Below are 23,586 nucleotides of genomic sequence, written 5' to 3' on the forward strand. Positions count from 1 at the left end.
TGCCTTAACCTTGTTGTTTGGGGTCTGGCTGCTGTGCATGACACACTGTCTTAACATGGTAAATATTTGTGCAAACTCACTTCAAAGTCCTTTGATTGTATGGAAAAGTTGTGGACCTGATACAAAACAGGCCATGATTGACATATTATGATTTGACCTATAAGTGTGACATTGACCTTAAAGGTAGAAATCTAGGTGTTGTGCATGACACATTTTCTTACTATGGTGAGCATTTGTGCCAAGTTATTTTTAAAATCACTTGATGGATGAAAAAAGTGAAAAAGACAAATCCCATTTCTACTAATTGAATAAGACATCGAATTTCTACCACTCTTTAATTTCTTATTGCACAATCATTTTGATGTTTAATACAAATTAGCTCTAACACAGGAGACATGCAACATACTATAATATATTATACCAATTCTTTTGAAAATAAACATTGAATACTGATACCCACATGCACAAGTCATAGTAACCACATCTCACTGACCCAAAGAGAAAAGGAGAGTTTTTTAGTTTGATTTTTTTGTCCCACCAATATATTTATTAGTTGAGGACAAAATTAATGGTGACTTTCAAACTTTACAAGTGGAGGAACACCTCAAGTGCTCTTCCGTGCATTATTTCAGACTTGAACAGGCACAAGAGTAGAACCACTGATGTTCTTTTAGCTAGCTGGATAGCTTGCTCACATGAGAGAATCTTAAGTCCCTTGTGGAATTCAAACCAAACTTGGTGTGGGGCATGTGGTTTTAAGTCAACAACCTTTACCCCTCAGCCACAGACGCCCAAAAAGAGCAGAGGCAAACAAGAACAAGAGGGCCATGATGGCCCTGAGGTCGCTCACCTGTATTTAGGCCCCCGGAGTGGGGCTAGTTTAAACCCCAGGGCTTTTATTTGAACAAAATTGGAAGACACTCATTAGAAGATGTTTCATGATGTTAAGTTTTTACTACACAAATATAATGAAAAACAATGACCCCCCCCCCCCTTTGGCAGGGCCAATTTTAACCCAAGGGCTTTTATTTGAACAAACTTGGTAGACACCCACAAAAAGATGATTCCCGCAATCTAACCTCTAGCTCATTGGGATTTTTAAAAGAAGATTTTTTAAGTTTTTACTATACACATATAGTTAAAAACAATGACACCTCTGGAGCGGGGCCAGTTTTAGCCCCAGGGCTGTTATTTGAACAAACTTTGTAGACATTTACTAGAAGATGTTTAAGCTTAATATCTAAACTCTAGCTATTTTGGTTTTTAAAAGAAGATTTTTAATTTTTTGCCATACACATATATGGAAAATCAATGACCCCCAGGGCGGGGCCAATTTTGACCCCAGGGCTTTTATTTGAACAAACTTTGTAGACACTTACTAGATGATGTTTCATGCTAGATATCTTAGCTCTAGCTCCATGGGTTCTTTAAAAGAAGAATTTTAAAGTTTTTACTATATATTTATAGGGAAAATCACTGACCCCCTGGGGCGGGGCAAATTTTGACCCCAGGGCTTTTATTTGAACAAACTTGGTAGACACTTACTAGAAGATGTTTCATATTAAATATCTAAGCTCTAGCTTTTTGGGTTTTTTAAAAGAAGATATTTAAAGTTTTTTCTTTCGGTTGCCATGGCAACCAGAGTTCTGAATGGAATTAAATTCTTTGAACAATGTTTAAAGGTGACCACCAAAGGAACATTCCTGTGAAGTTTGGATGAAATTGGATTAGTGGTTTATGAGGAGATGTCAATTGAAGCAAAAGTTTACGGACGGACGGACAACGGACAAAAAGCAATCACAAAAGCTCACCCTGTCACTTTGTGACAGGTTAGCTAATAAATGATGGCTCAGAAATATGACCAATGAGTAACTTTTTGGAAAGTGTAAAAGGACAACAAACCCTTTTTTAAAATAAAAGGTTTTAAGGCTTCATTGGATTTAATTGCAGGGGTATTCAGAAGCTCACTCATAGATGATAAAAATTGCTAAAACAACAATATGAAAACATCAACAATAAGATTGATATGCTATTATTATCTATCAGACATATGACAATTAAATTCTAGAAAGGTTCCTTACAATACATCTAGATTAGGTGAAGTATTTTTCTCTTATTGTTCATAGCTAAACATCTAGATATGTTTTCTAAAAACATTTATAGGTATCTTTATAAATAAAATGTCATGAAAATAATTGTTCTTCTGATATATATACAATGTAAAAGGATCCATTAAAATCAGTTTGGCCATGAGGGATGGCAACAATACCAATAAAGATACACTTGGCAATATAGGAACATCAAACTAACAGAAAAGAAATCTTCATCAACATGTTATTGCAAACAATATTATGTCACCATGCAACTGTATATGATCATATTTTAGAATCCATATTCTATACAACATGTGGCAATTGCATAAAATCAAAGATTTTATAGCAATAACATATGTTGCTCACATGTGATTTGTAAAGAATAAAGGAACATTAAGGTATACAAATGTTCTGATTATACAACTTTTATTAAACATATGTTCCTTAATGAAATTTGATATATTGCGTATAAACTGAAGGACACAAATAGCTGAATAAAATTTTAATGAACATTTTTTTATGCTTCTTTTTTGTGTGGCCTTCATCTAAAATATAAACTATTGTGTGCGATGTCAAAAAAAGAATATTTGAATCACAGATGTACTCGTTGTCAAAAAATATAAAGGCTAAAGCATGGTCCTTATTGTAAACTAAGCTCTAAGCTCTAGCTCATTGGGCTTCTTAAAAGAAGATTTTTTTTAAAGTTTTTACTATACACATATAGTTAAAAACAATGACACCCCTGGGGCTCGGCCAGTTTTGACCCCAGGGCTTTTATTTGAACAAACTTTGTAAACACTTACTAGAAGATGTTTCTTGCTTAATATCTAAACTCTAGCTATTTGGGTTTTTTCAAAGAAGATTTTAAGTTTTTACTATACACATATAAAGAAAATCAATGACACCCAGGGGCGGGGCCAATTTTGACCCCAGGTCTTTTATTTGAACAAACTTTGTAGACACTCACTAAAAGATGTTTCATGCTTAATATCTTAACTCTAGCTATTTGGGTTTTTTCAAAGAAGATTTTTTTAAGTTTTTGCTATACACTTATAAGGAAAATCAATGACCCCCGGGGGGTGCCAATTTTGGCCCCAGGGCTTTTATTTGAACAAACTTGGTAGACACCTATTAGAACATGTTTGATGCTAAATATCTTAGCCATAGCTCTTTGAGTTCTTTAAAAGAAGATTTTTTAAGTTTTTACAATATGCATATAGGGAAAATCAATGACCCCCGGGGCTGAGCCAATTTTGACCCCAGGGCTTTTATTTGAACAAACTTGATAGACACTTATTAGAACATGTTTTATACTAAATATCTTAGCTCTAACTCTTTTGGTTCTTTAAAAGAAGATTTTTTAAGTTTTTACTATATGCATATAGGGAAAATCAATGACCCCCCGGGGCGGGGCCAATTTTGACCCCAGGGCTTTTATTTGAACAAACTTGGTAGGCACCTATTGGAACACATTTGATGCTCAATATCTTAGCCATAGCTCTTTGAGTTCTTTAAAAGAAGATTTTTTAAGTTTTTACAATATGCATATAGGGAAAATCAATGACCCCCCGGGGCGGGGCCAATTTTGACCCAAGGGCTTTTATTTGAACAAGCTTGGTAGACACCTATTAGAACATGTTTGAGCCTAAATATCTTAGCTCTAGCTCTTTGGGTTATTTAAAAGAAGATTTTTTAAGTTTTTACTATATGCATATAGGAAAATCAATGACCCCCCGGGGCAGTGCCAATTTTGACCCCCGGGCTTTTATTTGAACAAACTTGGTAGACACTTATTAGAACATGTTTCATGCTAAATATCTTAGCTGTAACTCTTTTGGTTCTTTAAAAGAAGATTTTTTAAGTTTTTACAATATGCATATAGGGAAAATCAATGACCCCCCGGGGCCGGGCCAATTTTAACCCCAGGGCTTTTATTTGAACATGCTTCATGCTAAATATCTTAGCTTTAGCTCTTTGGGTTCTTTAAAAGAAGATTTTTTAAGTTTTTACAATATGCATATAGGGAAAATCAATGACCCCCTGGGGCGGGGCCAATTTTCACCCCAGGGCTTTTATTTGAACAAACTTGGTAGACACTCACTAGAAGATGTTTCATGCCAAATATTTAAGCTCTAGCTCTTATGGTTTTTTAAAAGAAGATATTTAAAGTTTTTTCTTTTGGTTGCCATGGCAACCAGAGTTCTACATGGGATTAAATTCTTTGAACAATTTTAAAGGTGACCACCAAAGGAACATTCCTGTGAAGTTTGGATGAAATTGGCTTAGTGGTTTATGAGGAGATGTCATTTAAAGTAAAAGTTTACGGACGGACCGACGGACGCCGGACGAAAAGCGATCACAAAAGCTCACCCTGTCACTTTGTGACAGGTGAGCTAAAAATAAGCCAAGTTATAACTTTTCTTCTGTCCCTGTACTGCAAGGTCCATACAGCAGTACTGATTTGGGGTGAAAAAAAGGACAGTGATTTGTCCAAGTAACAGTGAAAAGGGAACAATATGACTTTTTGTTCTTCTATTCCTAAAGGTGGAGAGGCTGTGTATCATTTGACTGATGCACAATATTTTGCTTACAATTTGATATTCACATTCACAGATCGTCCATTAAAGGAACTCATTCTTAATATACCTTTATACTTGTTAAGAAATTCCTCTAAAGTATACGAAAACACTCCTTACAGCTTACTTCAATTTTGTCCCCAAATATGTCATTTATATAACATTGTACCAAACTATAATAATGCATTGTTCAAAATTGGCGCTGTTTATTCATGGTTAAGTGTGAAAGCGTTCAGTCTGGCAAATCCCTACAATGTGTGCAGTCAAGCATGTCCTGAACGTGCTCTTCCACCTGAATTGTTGTCTCAGTGATGCCAAACTTTGTTCTGATCATATTTGACGCACGCTCAAGGACTTCCAGAGTGTTTGTCGTTCTACCTGTAACAAATCAGTTCTTTTTTATAATTTAAGAGTTGACCACTAAACTGCAATAATTTATTAGAAATAAAGAAGGACTTGCAACAGTTTTGCATTGAACCCTCAATACATATCCATGATTTCAATCGATAGAGTTTTTAATCACACCAACACTAAAACAAGAGGGCCATCATGGCCCTGAGTCGCTCACCAGAAACAACTGCTTACCAGTGTTGGAATGTCAATATATTCTATTAAATTTAAGCATATAATATGTTTAAACAATAATTTGAAAAAATGCCATGACCTGAGGCATTTAAGCTTTAGCTTAAACAGAGCTAATCAAATTAATATGAGCAAATTTGATAAAAGACTGCATAAGACTGCTACTAAGTTTGGTGATCATCTATCAATTAATTCAGTAGGAAATGATGTTTGGAGGCTTTTTCTATTCTTAGCTCTAGTGGCCCCTAAAAGGGGCCAAACAAATTAATATAAGCAAACTTGATAAAAGAGTACCCAAGAAAGCTACAGACAAAGTTTGATGATCATCCATTAATTAGTTCGTATGAGAAGATGTTTAAACGTATTTCTATTTTTAATTTTAGCGGCCCCTAATAGGGGCTAATCAAATTAATATGAGCAAAATTAATAAAAGACTACCCAATAATGCTACAGACAAAGTTTGGTTTTCATCCATCAATTACTTCTATAGCAATAGACGTTTCAATGTATATTTTGTATATCTATTTTCAATTTAAGCGGCTCCTAAAAGGGACCAATCAAAATAATATGAGCAAACTTAATAAAAGACTACCCAAGAATGCTACAGACAAAGTTTGGTGATCATCCACCCATTGGTTCTGTAGAAGAAGATGTTTAAAGGTTTTTCTATTTTTAGCCCAAGAGACCCCTAAAAGGAGCCGATTGGAATGATATAAGCAAATTCAAGTGTGACTGTCACAAGGATGCTACAGACCAAATTTGAAGTAAATCTGCCCAGTAGTTTCAGAGAAGAAGACGATTGTTGAAGCATGACGACTGATGACGGACGCCGGATCATCTCCCTTTGATATTAATAACTCACCCTGAGCCTTCGACTCTGGTGAGCTAATTAACATGTATGGATTATGGTAATATGGCTTTCTGGTTATAGTGGAAGGTGTCTGGTGCAACTCCTTGCATTATTTCAGGCATGAACGAGCGCCAGAGTAGAACCACCAACCTTCTGAGAGCTAGCTGAATATCTCGCTCACATGTTAAGATTGCAAAGATCCTGGCAGATTTGGACCCCAATCAACCACCTGAACCACATAGCCACTGACAAACTTTGGCTTACAATTCTAAATTACACTACAACTGAACACAATTTTTTTTTTAAATGAAGCATTTCTTCATAGATAAAGAAAGCAAGCATCCTATGAACCTTTTCTTCGCTTGAAAACTAGTTACAAACATGTGCATCTTTACAGATTAAACAAAAAATATGTCCCAAAATTATTATGTTTATTTATCAGTATTTTCTTTTATTGAAAAAAAAGTCGCTCTACCAATGTGTCCATTTCCCTTCTTTAAAATATTTAAAACAAATACATGACTTTTTTCCTGAAATCATACTTACTGACAGCTAGATGTACAGACAAAGCCACTTTATCCATGGAGAGTGACCAGATTCTCAGATCATGTATATCTTTAACTTCTGCTATACCCTTCAAACTGTGATAGATTGCTTTAAAATTCACAGATCTTGGTGTTCCTACAATAATGAAAACTTTAACTCTAATTTACTCTACTAACTTCACACTATTCCCTTATTTAACAGAAAGGGCAATTAAGGGTATTAATACACAAAATATGCACAGCATAAAAAACGAAAGCTTGCATGTCATATGATGTCAGATATGATATCAATAAAACAAATGATGTCAAGAAAATTACTCTTAAGCCATTTAAGCTCAATGTAGTTCAACATATTTTATCAACTCTCTTTTTTGTAAGAATGTTAGAATGGAAATAAATATCAATTTATCTTGGATTATAAAATAAAATTGCATGGTTTATCATTCAAATGCTTTGTAATTAATCACTCCAAGCTCTCGGCCTTGGTGAATATATTCCTACACATTTCAACACAAACCATGCATTTTTCTACATCAATGCACTCAAAATTGATATCTATTTACAATTATTTCCTAATTAATACATTAAAGGTGTATATAAGACTGTGAAGAAATCTTAATCTTAATCTCAGAAATAATTTAATGTCTTCAGCTTTTAAGACAAATATCTGTTTGAAATTCATTTGAAACTTTACTTTTCACTGGTAGTTTGAAAACTAACTAAAGAGACAAAGCATAATATTTTTTTAGGGGGAAACCACAAATCTTTTAAGCCTTGTCTTGAATCATTTTATTATTTTATAGCCTATTAATATATGTATATGGCACTTAATAATGATGAGACAACAGAAAACAGTTTTGTGTGAAAACTGATAATGATTGCATAAACGGTTGGTCCATTTATTTGTCCCAGAATTTTAATGATTTGTTTGTTGGGTAGACCCACTGCCACAATCCATAAGCTAGCTAAATATGAAAGAATCCAAAGTCCCTGACAGGGACCCGGCACAGTGAGGGGCAAATGATTTGTACCCAATAACCTTAACCACTAAGCCATAGAAGCTCATTGCAGGTTTCAACACGTGAAATGGTGTAAAATAATGAAATATAAATTGACGAACCTTCCATGAGAACGACTAGAATATCACGTAATATGGTAAATGTAGTTATAAGTACTATCACAGAAAACACAAATGTACAGATAGGGTCGGCTATCTTCCACTCTGGCTGTAAAAGAAAAATAAGTAACCTTGTTGTATACTTATAAATAAAATACTGATGAAATAAAATGAGTATTTTCATTTTTCGTATTTTCACTGTAAATATTTATCTTTCAGTGCAGTGATACATATTTTCTGTATTTTCACTGTTGCCTTGCCAAACTCCTTTCTTCTAATTACAGATAATCATACACAAAATTGTCATGAAAATTAGCATGAATCTGGAGGCAAGCTGCTTTAAGAGTAAAATTTTACCATTAATTATAAAGTTATGACAGATTTTGTATATTAAGATTTTTTTTGAGAAATGAAATATGCTGTAAAATTTCTATTACAATATAAAGACTGGGCAAACCATTACACAAATTCAAGGTTAGGAATGGATCAAGTTTTACATCATGTTTACCTTAAAATAGATAATAAAAGCTGCCACCAGAACACCCACACTCTGTAAAAGGTCACCAAGTACATGAATAAATGCAGCCTTCACATTGATATTGGCTTTATGGGAATGACCTGTGACCTTGGTATCAAGACTGTCACCTGGTAAGTAAAACGTTACTTTCCCACTGATTATATATGAATATACATGAAATCAATTATTGTTTACATACTATAAACAAGTTAAGGAAAACAAACAAATAACATGATAAGTACATAAAACATAAATGCCATATACATGTACCATGTCTTTTCATAAAAGACAAATTTATGATAAAATTTCCTAAATTTTGTAAATTTGACCTTCAAGGTCAAAGTACAAAAAATAAAAACAGACATCGCATAATGAGACTTAAATGTTATACATGTATATATAATCAGAGCATCTTACATGTGTAGGAGCAATATACTTATCTTGTTCAGACAAGTAGTTTAATCAAGTGTTTAGTTATTTTCTTTTGAGTATCATCTTATTATAAAGTGGTAGACACTTGATAGGGAAGAAATATATGTTGTTTACTTATCTCACTTCAGAGACATGCCTTAAAGAATATTTCTCAAAAATAATATATATATATTTCTCTTCTTGGAAAAGGGAAAACATTAAATTTTTTAAATAATGATTGAAACATACTTTTTTAAAAAAAAATTGTTATAACTTAGTTAAACTAAAGGCTAAAAAAGCATGTCACATTGACACACTGTGTGTAGTAACAATTCAATTTAAATTTATGGTCATTTTTCACAATTAGAATTAATATTCTGGAAAAAACGAATGAGTGAATGATCTGAAATTTTGCACAGATGTTATTTGTCTAGGTCTTTATCAAATGGATTATATTATTAAGCTTGAAAAATTATTTCATGGCCCATCATGTCAAAAAAACCTCAGATGAGTCCCTTTAACCTTTTCAAATCAATACACTCTCTACTCATCAACAAAGTTTTAATCCTGAAAATTTCAAAAAACAATAAACCTTTGACTCGTTATTGCTTTTCCCAAATACCAAGTTTAAAGTATATCTGCTGTACAGTTTAAGTAATAAACTGAAAGGCTTTGCCAAAAGTTAATTTTCACCAATAGGCCCATCACCAATATTTTCATCACACCATACCTGAATAGCTGCCCGACAGAGCCCCGTAAGATCCTATAGTCTCTGTCTGTATACTCTCTGATGCTGTTAAACGCACCTTCTCCTCATCTGAGTCAAAATCTCCTGAATTATTATCTAAACTGTGTGAGTGACCATGACCTCCTGGATGCAGGCTACAACCCATTCTATAAATAGAACACTCGTTGTCTTAAGCTGCTTTTGACATTTTTGGTAAAAGAAAAAGTTAAATACACATACTTTTAAAATATTTCAAATACTATAATGGTCATCATGAATCTATATTGATTAAAAAGGGGGTCATTATAAAAGTAACTTGAATGTGAATAACCACTCACCCTCAGACTAGTATAAAATATACAATGTTGACATTCTGTAAAATTAAAACACCCTCATATGTTTGTTGTTGTTATTTTGAGACACAATGACACTGTAGGTGTTTTTCTTTCATATTTTTAGACAATTCCAAAACAATGACCCATTCCAAAAGAAAGTTGTCCTATAATTTCCATACTTGAAAGAATTCCTTGAGCCCTAAGCAGGAAGGGTAAATTATTTGTTTCCAGTGACTCTACCTCAGTCACCTGACTTCACATTCCAAGATTTCATAATTTTACTCTCTAAAAATCTTTAACCCTTTTCACATGCTGAATTTCTTAAATGAACCTGTCCAATTTCCATTTTTGGAACTGTCCATTACCAAATTTCGGAGTAACAAGAAGAAAATTTAAACTTTGTCAGTCAATAGTATAGTGCCTGGTCAGACTGCACAGATATCCAGTCTGGGCTATCTCTAGTATCAGGTTTCAACTGCTTATCACTTTCAGCAAGGTAAGAGTTACACACTCCATAAATACTCACACAATGTTGAAAGCTACCCCACAAGCTGCCGTTATCAACATTACAGTGGCATCCACTTCAAAATCCATGCTGACAACCCGTTCCACCGCCATGTAACACAATACACCCGTAATTACCCACAAGAACAGAATTGACACCAATGCACCAAGAATCTCTGTAAGTAAAACATGAATATACACAGTTGATAGTGATACCATACAATTATGAAAGGATTAAGCTAATAACTACAGTAAAACCTCTGCAATGCGACCGTCTGAAGAGCAATAATTTCTCTACAACAACAGTATTATTTCTTCCCAAAGTAAAGATTTCCAGTTTGTTTTACCACTGTACAGTAATGACCTCTAAGCAACAACCAAAATAGTTATCTCCCAAAGAGTGTTTGTTCTACAGAGGTTTTACTGTATCTCCTTAACCAAAGTTCATAAAATCCATGCAGTTATACATGCATAATTTCTGTTGGTTTTTATATCACACAAACAATAAAACAGTCATTGAATTATGATTATCCAGCTTTACTGGACAGGAAAGACCTCAGGTGCCCCACTAAGCATAATTTCAGTCATCAACAGGCACCTGAGTAGACCCACCAACCTTCTATAAGCTAGCTGGGTAGCTATCTCATATGATAGAAATAGTTCCTGGGGGGATTTGAACCTACGGTAGTGAGGGGCAAGTGTTTTAACATAACATATAACAACCACAGAGGGTCTCCAGATGTTGTCATTAAAATATAGCCGAATGTAGAAAATGATACAACTCAACCACTGTGTCTACTCATATTTAAAATCTCAATTACTTAGATATCAAGGTAAGCTGATTGTCGTAATAAATCAACAAAATCTATTATCAGTCACTATCACCTGCTCTATACCAGCCAAAGCTTAGCTTCTTTGTGGCACGTCTAGATGCCAAGTACAAAGCCAAAAGGCTTATCAGGAAACTGGCAAGATCTGTCAACAAATGGGCAGCATCAGACACTATGGCTAGACTATGAGCAAATACTCCTCCTATAAGAAACAAAACAAAAATGTTATCAGCTATGATACAAATGTATTTCATATCTGACCACATCATATTGGCTGGTGAAAGAAATTGTCTAAAAATACAAGTCTTTCTTTAGCATAATAGCTATATGTACATGTATGTTGATTTCTTTAGAAGACTTTTTCAACCTTTTTCTTCCCATCCACACTGTAAAGATCATAAGGGGAACTTCCAGCTTCATTGGTTGTAAAATCAGCACCATTGTTAAATTTGCTTGGTTTAAAGTCATACCAATACTGTAATGATTTTATTGAGTCGTTCTAGCTTTACTGGTTTAGAAAGACCTCCAGTGGCCTTTTTACTTTATTTAGTATATTAGTAGAACCACAAACATTCTGTTAGATAAGATATAGGCTTTCCAGGTTTACTGATGGAGAAAGAGCTCAGGTGCCCCTTTCATCATTACATGTATTTCCAACACATGAGTAGAAGCACTGACATTCTACTAGGCAACTTGCTCACTTGCAAGAATTCAAAGTTCCAGTCAATGCATTACACCTGAATGGTATCATTATTTCAACTGAGTAACAAAAGCTTAGTTAATGAATTTTTTCTATAAGTATATATCAACTCACCAATGACTTCTGCTATCATAAAAGTCAGTGACAGTACACAAGCTATGAGAAGTTTCCTTCGGGCTATTTTATCAATGTCTGGTCGTGTTTTACTTTCGTGACAATGGCGTTCTAAAATTAAAAGTATTATTAGCTGTAAACATACCATAACTTAACATAGGGCTATTTATAAATAGGTAGGTAAAGGGCCTTTCCTTTTATTTTAGGGGCAAATAGCACAGATTCCTCTTCATTTCCCTTTATAGTGTGATTAACATAACTTTCACACCTTTTCTACTGAGAGCATGAAATTATTTTTTATTTTAAACTGGATATATATACTTAAGCAACTAAACAGCCTAAAAGATTTTGTTGACACAGACAATGCAAAATAAGTGGTCATTAATATCAGGAACATTGTGTTTAGATGTAACAATGTCCCTTATTAGTGATTGTACATGTATATGAAACAGAGCTAGTGTGTTCAATGTTTGGTGCAGGTAACACAACATAGTAATGTCTTGTAGAATAACTCACTGCAGAAAACAATGTAACATGCAAATGCACACATACAAACTTAACAGCTTTAATTTCTGCGAGTTTGAAATCAGCAATATTGTCATTCCCAGAAAAAGGGTTCTGCAGAATATGATAAATAGGTTTCCAGCAGAAATAAGAACTTATGCAGTACAAATGATTTTCTTCATTATATATCTATAATTGTTTTAGTTCTGACTTCCATAACTTTATATACATGTCTAGCAGTACTATAAAATCTGTTCGTTGAAGTCTCTTTAGCTATAATTGTATTTACCTGGTGATGATAAATTGTCTGATACATGGTGAAGAGATTCATATTCAGTTGGTCTGAAAATAAATTGAAAACTGATTATAGAGTATTCATTATTTTATCTTTTATTGAGATTTTTGATATTTTAAACAAGTTTTATAATATTAAAATGGATGCCTCATTTAAGTTACAATGTAAAAAGATTTTATTGACAGATGACACGGTAATTCGATGACGTCAGGGGCTGGGTCTGACCCTCAAACTTCAAAGTGTTTGTGTTAATGAACTGCACATTTTGTTGGGCTAATCTTCATTAGTGCGAATCAATATCATTTTATTTTATCTTTGCTGATACTTGCATTTTATTTTCGTCATGCACCCCTCCAGAACACGAACTACATCTTCTTCTTCCTGGAGCTATGTCAATATGATTTCTCGCATTTCGATTCTGAGTTTGCACACCCGATTCGTCGTCCGCCATTTTCATGTCATGTGACTAGTTTACTTTTCACCCTAAAGGAGCTTTAAATACAAGAAAGTAATATAAATTACATACACATTAATATCACAAGCATCATCATTATTTAACTTGTAGCACTTGCTAATAGTTTATAAGCAGTTAGTACATTTTGTACATCTTCACATTGTCCAAATGTGCTTTTGCTGTAAACTCTTTTACATTGTTGATGTTTATTCGACATGATAATCAGCCATAATAAATTATGTCAATAGGCTTGGCACATGGACAAAGTCGTCTGCTCAGTATTATCATAAATCTTTTGAAATAACTACGATGTCAAACTGAAATTCCTAAATCACTAAAATATAACGTTATTATATACGTACATTCAGTCAAGAAAGGAAAACATGTTTGTCAGTGCGTGCGTTTGTACGTGTGTGCGAATATAATAAAAAAACAAGTTATCGTTTTCTCTACATGATGTAAGTGCACGTGTCTATAAAATGTTTGTGAACTATAACTGTACAGTTTCATTGTGATTTCAGTAATATGCAAACCACTTGGGTATGCAAACCAATGTCATAACATAAATTTGAGCTATTATACAATGCTGGTAGCTTCAGGCCTTCAGCTGAATTAAATCATATAACTTGTGATAATAAAAACCTTAATCTTTCACTATTTATTATAAAAAACCATACATAGTATATATATTGCATTAAATACAATAAAGCACTGAATAGTTAATTAAACTATAATTCCTTTTGTTAGTAAACATAAAATGTATTCATAATTCGAAAGAAGCATACAGAACACACTGGTTATTTCTATGAAATTCATAATTTACAACAAATATGTGATTAAAATGAATATTATGATTAAAAAGAGCCAAAAAAATGTAAAATGAAGCATGGATATTTTTATGATGTGAAAGACGTCCACCCTGGTTTAATATAAAGGTATCACGAGGTAGGTTTATAAATAAACAATCAATAGACTCGTATTAGGCCAAAGTTCATGATGATTTAAATGACACCAAGGTCATCATGTAAAAAATTTATTTCAATATGACAAACAAAATCCACAATTTGATTGAAGGGAATTTCATATCAGTTTACTTGTAAAGAATTGAATCAATCTTTGCATTGCTAATTCAGCTTGTTCTTTATTATACCGATGACAATTTGGATCACAGAATGCATGACCAGCTGGATACATGTACAGTTGAAAATCACACCTATCACTCAACAACTTTTCAAGATTCCTGGCATCTTCTGGCGCTGCAAATCCTTTAAATGTGTCAAGTTCACCAAAATGTGCTTGTACTGGAACCCGAATGCAAGCAAGGTCACAGGTTCCCGGCTTTGGCAGACCATAAAATGGAGCAGCCGCGGATATTTCACAGGCATGCGCAGCGGTTGCAAGACTTAATGCTCCACCCATACAGAATCCCGTAACACCAACCTGAAATAATATAAAACGTACAGAGATATATTTGAAATTGACATGTCATAAATAAGGAATAATATCGAAAACACAGTTCTAAAGTATCTACATAAATACAGCAAAAAACTTGCATGTAGGTAAAGAAAAACGTCTACATTGTAAAATGTTGAGGAAAGGACTTAAAATGTTGAGGAAATAGTTTAGAGTTTTGACAAACCTTGTTTATCCCTTTCGAGTTCAAGAACCTAGCAGCGCCTTGAACATCTTTAATAGCCCCTTGCCAGTCTAAAGTATCCATCCAGTGCCCAGCCTCCTCATAGTCTTGTGTAACTTTACCCCTATATAGATCTGGAATGAGAGTCACGCATGCGCATTTAGTATGTATTTCTTTTGCTTTCGATCTTATTTCGTCAGTAACACCCCACCATTCCTGAAAGTATAAAATATTCACTTATATAGCTAGATTGCAGTAAAGTTGGAGGTCATTCTGTTTACCTATCAAAGTAATAACTACATCTTCTGTAAAACATTCCAAATTTCAAAAAGCAGCCATGAATGATGACAAACATGTGACCAGACACTACTACTGTAATATTTTGACATCTAAGTATAACCATTAGATTTCTAACTAGTAGTGAACTGGAAACCATTTTCTATTAGTGACAGAGAAAATGACAGTGACATAATGGAATTTTGACCGGAAATTCCTTCATTTTGAGAAATCTCAATAAATGTTTCAATATAAAGGGTTTGTTTGAATGTTAAGCATCGTTTGGTGGTAAGATTTTGTTAAAACTTAAACTCGATCTGTAGTTAGAGTCCGTTAAGCGACATATTTTCTCCATACGCATTTGTCTTCATACGCTTTGCATATTTTGGGCACACCAGAACAATGTGGCCATACCACGTGACTTTTCGGGTACGGAACACGCCGATTTTTCACCCGATTCAGGTATGTTTTTTATTCACAACTTATTTATTACTCAACCGATTTTGATCAGATAAGGCTCAGAGTACCCGTAATTATATCAGCTATCCACGGTATATCAAAATTCTGAAAACCCCTGAATGTTTTTTGAGAACATTCGAGTACAGTTTTCTTTTCATAGCCTGGGCCGAGGGGAACGGTACACACTCATTTGTCATAACAAGCAATTTCTAGCAAGTTATATGTTTTTTTAACTCTATTTCATTGAAAAATACATGTTAAATCTGATATATTTACTATGTCCAATGTATCGAGTGAATGTAGTGGTGTTTTAGCATATTTTCATAAAGTTATGTTGAAATGATACGGAACACACTGTTATTTCAAAAGATACGGTACACACACAATTTCTGTCTTTGTAATAATTCTAAAATAAAATATATCTAAATTTAATTTAAATTATAATGTGAGTGATTTTTTCATAGTTATACATTTTATTAATTTAAACGAGAACCCAGGGACCTGTTTTTGCAATGTATCATAATGCTTACTTTTAATGTTTATATGTATTTGTGCACTATATTTCAAGAGATCACGCTTAACATTTACAACCTCAATGTAATTGTCCTATTTAAAATCACCTAGGGTATGTCAAACACTTCGATCTTCACAGAATCAGGTAGTAGCGATCTATAGAAAGAAAATGTTGTTATAAAATGCTATGTTTATTGTTGTTTTTTTTTAATTATTTTAGTTTAAGTGAAGTAATATATGTTTTTTTGCTTCATCCTGAAAAAATAAAACAAGGTCATGACCTAAATCGCTGAAAAGTATCATTACTTGATAACAATTTATATATATATTTATATTTTGTTAATAATAAGCAAGTCATTAGGTACAATTTTGCAATATCATGGTCATGTTTAATTAAATCAAATCACAGAAGTCGCTGAATTTGTTTGGGTCTCAGAATGTCAGAAGGGTGAAGGCTGTGAGATTGTAAACCAATTTGTTTTTGTATAGTGCCACCAATGCTGTTTCAAGTAACATAACTGTAGTAAATTGGCTATAAGGCTTATTGCAACACTGATATGTAATTCATGGTTTATTTGGCTTAAACAATTAAAAACAAAGAAAAAAAACATGAGTCGCCTTAACTTGGATTTGAACTCAGGACATCTCTCTTCCTAAACGAACGTGTAACCCCTCGACCACGGGGAAGTTATAAGATAACAGCATGAAGAAAACCATATCATTCTAAATTAGGGTTTGTAACCCTTAGTTTGTTTGTTTGTTTGTTTGTTTCATTTTACGCATTTTCCCAACAGTATTTCAGTCATATATAGGCGGGTAGTTTCCTAACCATCGTTCCTGGAGAGTAACACCAGTACTAGACTACCTTCCTCCGCGCTAAACTACCAAAGCATCTCCCGGGGATCGAACCCACGCCAGAGAGGTAACTGGATTAGAAGTCATCGACTCTAACCCCTCGACCACGGAGGCGGTTTGATTAATTTCCTTTGACACTGATGTAAATAACCATGGAGCTTAATATTACATGTATATCTGTAAAGAATTACACAATGTTTGAAATCTTTGACCAATCGGGAACTACTTTTCCTTCTCCCAAGAAGGCTTGAAAATTAATGCGCCCGTCATTTGACAATCTTAACACAGTGATCCCCCCCCCTTATTTTTTCAGCGTAAGAGTACATATAAAGGTAAGTAACCGCTTCCAGGGGTTCGGACTACTTTCTTATTTTGCAAATAAGCATATCAGAGCCTGAAATTTCGCTACCATTATTTGTTTGGTCTGACGACCCAAACAAATAAAAATGTAGTCGCCATTACTTAAATTTTTATAATGTTTAAAGGCATGAAGCTTTAAAAATAACTTTTAATTCATGTAATTAGGTCAGTTTTGGTTTGGTTTCACGGCTCATAAAACTGACAATATCATGTGGAGACTTTCGAGTTTTACAAGTGACCCTTTGGGTATAAATAAAGGAACGAACGGGCACCTGAGTTAAACGACCGACATTCTGTACTGTAGTAAGAAAACTTTCTCACATAAAAAATCGAAACATCGAAGTCACTTGTGGTCTCGTACGTACTTCATGTAGTATATTAAACAGAATGCAGCCTCCAAAATCCATAGCATTTGATTGACAAAATGGGTATTATCAAAATATCATTTTATTTTTAACACAAACACGCAAGCACACATAACATCGAGTGTTAAATGCATCTTGAAATGAAAGTCCAAGATAGGCATAATTTTACCAAATTTCCTTACATGTATATGTAACAAGGTTACCTTGTATAAACTACGTTTCGTTACTTAACAGGCCTTGTTCCCATATGGGTTCTTCAAATTATCAAATTATTAATTTTGATTGCACTATAACTGCGAAATATTTGTCCATATGTAGATAATTTGATAATTTAGATACATGCAGTTAGTTTGGGACCCTGGCAGATGATTCATACCAAATATCATGTAGCCGAAAAAAATTTAAACTTTCCGTGATTTAAAAAAATCTACTTACATCAAAACCAGCATTTTTTCTCCAAATTCGATTATTTAAACAACATTTTACAAGGAACATATATTTCCAACTTACTCCTAACTTCTTATTTGTTTATATATTCATACTATGTTTAGACGGTCATTTATATATTCGAACAAACAAATTAAATGAAATAATAATCGCACATAACAGATGTCCTTGAATTTCACAATTCGTGTTATAATCCAAAAGAATATACCTATTTTTTTCAAATGAAAATCAAAACAAAACAAAATTTTGAATGTCTTCCGTATCCCTCCCTAAGATTTTAAACATTTTATAGCCAAATATTAATTGCTCAACATATAAAATCGAATTTTGCGCAACGTACTCTCAAGATGTTATTTATTTTTTGAATAATCCTGTTTACATCAAACTGTAGGCATAATGATACTTTGGAAAACAGGTCCCAGGGTTCTCGTTTAAATTAATAAAATGTATAACTATGAAAAAATCACTCACATTACAATTTAAATTATTTTTTTATGTATTTTATTTTAGAATTGTTTCAAAGACAGAAATTGTGTGTGTACCGTATCTTTTGAAATAACAGTGTGTTCCGTATCATTTCAACATAACTTTATGAAAATATGCTAAAACATCACTACATTCACTCGATACATTGGACATAGTAAATATATCAGATTTAACATGTATTTTTCTATGAAATAGTGTCTAAAAAACATATGACTTGCTAGAAATCGCCTGTTATGCCAAATGAGTGTGTACCGTTCCCCTCGGCCCAGGCTATGAAAAGAAAACTGTACTCGAATGTTCTCAAAAACCATTCAGGGGTTTTCAGAATTTTGATATACCGTGGATAGCTGATATAATTACGGGTACTCTGCGCCTTATCTGATCAAAATCGGTTGAGTAATAAATAAGTTATGAATAAAAAACATACCTGAATCGGGTGAAAAATCGGCGTGTTCCGTACCCGAAAAGTCACGTGGTATGGCCACATTGCAGAACCCACGACGGAAAGAATATCTCGAAGAAGACTGAATAAAAACCCGAACAAAAATGGGTTTATATAGAGAAAAGCCAGGAGGGCAGAATCACATTTCTATTTTCTTTAAAAAATGCTTTGTATTTTATTTAAATGTTTTCAATGGTGAAAACTTACCCTAAAACTAGCCTATTTCTCCTTCACATATCGAGTTAAAGCTCAAACCGGAGCAGCGGAAATTCACATATATTTTCACCTATGCTCAATTTTGAGACAAATATGGCGTTCCACCCCTGTGTTTATGGACTAGGGGAAACTACATGCATGATTGTCAGGCTTGATGACGTTTTTCAACAATGGGTATATCGCCACGGATAATGTAAATAGTGTAAGTAAACAGGTCCTGATGTTATAAAGAAATTATCTAAGCTCATAGTGTGAGCAAACAAGCCCTGAGGTTATATGCATTTGCTTGGTTAGATACAGCCACAGGATGTTCACTGACCAATTAAAGCCCTGAGTTGTGAGATATTACTCAGAAAAATATTGCATAACCTCGAGGAGGCCAGAAAGTCGTCTGCCACATATGAAGCTTATTCACTAAACTACGCAAACAAGCATCGACTTACGGCGGGCAGACCATGGTGACCACTTTTGTTATGTTTGAAGTTTTTCAAAGAAAAGATTTTGTTCTGATATTTTCACCGTGCATATCCAGTAATGCAGAAATGTACAATTAACGTAAAATTCTAACACATTTTTCCCTATTGAACATAGAAGAACAGAAAGTGTGTGTAATTATGCAACAGATGCACAGTTTGACGTTCTATATTTAGACATGTGACGTAATCATTATACACGTGACGTAACCACTAAAAAACGCTGAAAATAAGTACGGAAACAAATCAGGGGCAATTTTGCTAACTATCAAGTACGGCAACATTTATTTGTTGATGTTGTGTTAGAATCGAAATAATATATCCAAATCAGTGATTTTATCGCTTGATAACATCACTGTTTGTCGTTGGGATGCGTATCATTATATCACTCGGGCTACGCCCTCGTGATATAATTCCTCGCATCCGAACTCCAAACAGTGATGTTACTGAGCGATAAAATCACAGTTTGCGATATATTATTTCTTAAGTAACGCCGAATCTGTGCAACGCTATTGCTAAAACGAATAACACAGTAAGTAAACGAACCAAAATATTTTATTCTAAATCAAATTAAAAGAAATGAATTAGCGCATACGGCTGCTAAGACATTACACTTTAGCCAGCATTACATTTTTTTCAGGAATATGTTTACTGTTTTATATCATTCGTGAGAAAGACAACCTGATTCATTTATGTTTTGAATGTGACTTCTGTGTTTCGACAAATAAATATGTACATAAAACACATTTAAAACTTTGTTTTGTTTATACCTAAGACATTTGTCAAACTACATGTGTCGTATAACAATATAAGGTTTAACCTCATTTTTGATGAGGTTTAAAGTAAAATGTCTCAGCAACCGTATGCGCTAACTCATTTCTTCCAATTTGGTGTACATTAAAAATTATTGGTCAATTTACATATCGCGGTGCTCGTTTTATCCACTAAATTGCACAATTCTGCGTTACTTTTGCACAATTCCTGCGTTACTAGATATACACGGTGATATACATGCTACATTCCCATTACTGATGTAATATTTTGAACATGACAGCTAGGACTATTATATAACCTCGACCGGTTTACTTTACCCGTATGATTATACCCAAACTTTAAACATGTTATCAGATACGTAATGCAAGTCAACATGACCAAACATTTAAGTATACATGTACATACCTGCAACACTATGACCGCGAACGAAGATGATGATAGGTCACCAAACATTGTACCTGGACAATCTCCCGCCACATTCTCCGAGGAAAATAATACACTTGTCATCCTGAAAACGTTTATTATATCACTTGAAAGATAATGCTTTTAAACAAACCAAAGCTGAAGTGAATGTTGTATCAATAGTCAAGAACGTGTGTCGAATAACTATGTTAAAAAATAAGTACATGTGGTTTAACTCAATGTACGTTTATCTATAAACGTCAGTGGGATTGCGTTAACGTTCCTTGCCATATATTTACATATTGAACACGCAGTAATATTTAATCCGTGACATTAATAAAAGATAGCACATTCATTAAAATTTATTATAATTTTAAGTGTGTATTTTGAGAGAAATTTTTTTTTACAGTTAGTGAATTCATAATCATTATGTTACGTTGAAATGGTTGTTCATTACACAGACGTGTAAGTTCATTTCGTGGTTAAGCATGTTAATTTGATATTCGGGTTGAAAGGTTAATAGGACTACTATTTGAATGTAGTAGTGGGGGATTATCTTCTTACATGATGTGAACACGTGTGTAGAAAATCAGATAGTGCAGAGTATCAGCTATTGTCGTACTGGTTCATATCTTAAATGAATAAACTGTAACTGTTTTTCAGTGACACGATCACATTACTAAAAGAGCGAACCATAACGTGACTAACCATGTATAAGTCCCTAATTTACTGATAAATAAATAAACAAATTTATGGCCCTGGTTTTAAAGAAATGATAACTACGGGAAGATATGTCATATATGACCTTATGATCCCGTAATAAATTTGAATGGAAGGATTTGGCCATTTTTGATAGGGATTCTTCTTTACTTCATTATTCTAACTGTTTAATACCGTCAAACATTTAAGAAAAGAAGTCGCCTTTACGCTATAAATTATAAGTAAATTAATTTTCTAACTCTGCTTCATGTACTGTACTGTATATGCAATTACATGTAACTTGATAAAGTGTGACAGTGACCTAAAGCAGGGTGACCCTGCCTAAAGTGGCTAAAGTTGATATAATAATGCAAAGCTTTAAATACACGTGCCCATTTGTCCCAAGACCTATGATGAAAACCACAGAAGCTTGAAATTGTAGCAATAATTGCCAGATTTCAGTGAAGACCAATTTTCTATAAAATACCCTATCCAAAATGGCAATCTATTTATAAAACACATAAGGGATTGGGTGTTTAAAACTGTTAAATATAGAAAATCAGACTTCTTTGCAATTATTGTTCCTGTGACGTTGTGCTTAACTTTAGTGATATAGATATGAAACATTTAAAACATGTAATTTAACACATCTGTACCTGTTTAAACGTAATACTCCCTTATATTTTGATACAGTTCACTTCAATAGACAATCAGATAATGCTACGAGTTATGTTTACATTCGTACAAATGTCGTTGATATAAACAGGGGAGTTAATCTTTGGGTACAGCGCCGTTATATTTAACTGAAGTAGAAGTTTTTTGTTGTTGTTTTTTTGTTTTGTTTTGTTTTGTTATTTTTTTTCTTCGTTCGATCATTTCATGCTCGGATGCATTTGTGACTAATCTCATGATTTAGCGCAAGAAACACACTGGCAGTAACAAAAGTTATCATAAGAACTCTAGGACATTTGAAAAATCGGGTATAAATTTGTTTGCAATTTTGCATTTTAATTAAGTAATTATATATGGCAAGGATAAAAAGCCATAAAAAACAGGTCAATATGTGCGAATTGGCAAATATTTTGGAAATATTACTCAAAACTTCCAGCTTTTAAGCACGAGACGATGAAAACTGGCCCTTGACTTAGTTTTTGACTCATAATACAAGATGTAAGGCAAGCTTAAACATTAAAAATCAATTTAGCACCTAAAACTAACTTTTTAAAGATGAAAATTACCATTTTTGACGAGTGTTTCTGCAGCACCGACGAACTCCGTGTCAGTTATCACAAGAACTCCTGACAAGTTATCATTAAAACTCCATCCCTCGTGTAACAGTCCTCTCCCGTGAGCGTAGCACCAACGGTGTCAGTAGTCCAACTAATTACAGTTGTCAAAACGACATCGAGATAATTCTGAGCGGGCGATGTCTTTTTTCCAAATCGTATGTGAACCGTTCACGCCGAATTAATTATGAAGCGCAATTTAGGTGCGTTGAGTACTGTATAGGCGTGTTCGTACATTTCGAGTTCGAATGTTTGCACCTCATTTTAGCGTTTAAACTAGTGGTGCCAATTGATTTAAATGTTTTATCACGTGAAACATATTCTTAATTATCATTTGTATGATTTTCATAAAACATATCAAAATGTCTTTACAGAATTTTTTTTAAAACAAACGCGACATTGAAAATATGTGTTAGCTCAGATTTTTGAAATACTCTATTTAAATGTAGTTCAAAAGGTAAATGCCCTTTGTCTTTTTACTTGAAAATGAACCACATTATCAGATAAGACGAGGTCATATATGCAAAGGTAAAATACGACAGACAAAATCAGGAAACAGTGCTTTCGAAATTATATTCTGATTCGAACTTAAATAATTTTATTTTAATTACATATAAAGATATTGCCCCTTAATATAAATTAAAATGACCGTAAACTAAAGTAAACTTACGATGTCGATGTGTACCTTGTCAAGTAAACAATTTAATATGAGTATGTCGGCCTCGGACGATACAAGAATTTTC

At 33.6% G+C, this 23,586-nt stretch overlaps 2 protein-coding genes across 2 annotated transcripts; both read right to left on the reverse strand.

Moving 5' to 3' along the window:
• Positions 1 to 4,610: 4,610 nt before the first annotated feature.
• LOC132720284 (proton-coupled zinc antiporter SLC30A2-like) lies at positions 4,611 to 23,586 on the reverse strand. The gene is made up of 11 exons (XM_060704384.1): positions 23,514 to 23,586; positions 13,030 to 13,192; positions 12,695 to 12,747; positions 11,902 to 12,012; positions 11,143 to 11,289; positions 10,280 to 10,433; positions 9,422 to 9,585; positions 8,272 to 8,408; positions 7,767 to 7,872; positions 6,648 to 6,782; positions 4,611 to 5,047 (listed from the first exon to the last, which is right to left on the reverse strand). The coding sequence occupies exons 2-11, from the start codon at positions 13,155 to 13,157 to the stop codon at positions 4,902 to 4,904; spliced, it is 1,281 nt and encodes a 426-aa protein (XP_060560367.1). The 5' UTR covers positions 13,158 to 13,192; positions 23,514 to 23,586; the 3' UTR covers positions 4,611 to 4,901.
• Positions 13,848 to 22,310, reverse strand: LOC132720285 (protein usf-like). The gene is made up of 4 exons (XM_060704385.1): positions 22,214 to 22,310; positions 20,862 to 20,964; positions 14,794 to 15,006; positions 13,848 to 14,594 (listed from the first exon to the last, which is right to left on the reverse strand). Exons 2-4 carry the CDS (start codon positions 20,961 to 20,963, stop codon positions 14,235 to 14,237), a joined length of 675 nt encoding a protein of 224 aa, XP_060560368.1. The 5' UTR covers position 20,964; positions 22,214 to 22,310; the 3' UTR covers positions 13,848 to 14,234.

The sequence above is a fragment of the Ruditapes philippinarum genome, unplaced genomic scaffold (assembly GCF_026571515.1).
Source record: "Ruditapes philippinarum isolate M1 unplaced genomic scaffold, ASM2657151v2 ctg5360_1_1_1_1, whole genome shotgun sequence".
Lineage (NCBI taxonomy): Eukaryota > Metazoa > Mollusca > Bivalvia > Venerida > Veneridae > Ruditapes > Ruditapes philippinarum.

Coding starts and splice junctions, on each gene's coding strand:
- LOC132720284 (XM_060704384.1), bottom strand. CDS start 13,157: ATGAAAATGGCGGACGACGAATCGGGTGTGCAAACTCAGAATCGAAAT. Junction 11,290..11,901: donor TATGATAGCAGAAGTCATTG/GTGAGTTGATAT, acceptor TGTTTCTTATAG/GAGGAGTATTTGCTCATAGT. Junction 9,586..10,279: donor GGGGTAGCTTTCAACATTGT/GTGAGTATTTAT, acceptor TTCTATTTATAG/AATGGGTTGTAGCCTGCATC.
- LOC132720285 (XM_060704385.1), bottom strand. CDS start 20,963: ATGACAAGTGTATTATTTTCCTCGGAGAATGTGGCGGGAGATTGTCCA. Junction 15,007..20,861: donor TCGCGGTCATAGTGTTGCAG/GTATGTACATGT, acceptor TTATACTTTCAG/GAATGGTGGGGTGTTACTGA. Junction 14,595..14,793: donor ACTCGAAAGGGATAAACAAG/GTTTGTCAAAAC, acceptor ATATTATTTCAG/GTTGGTGTTACGGGATTCTG.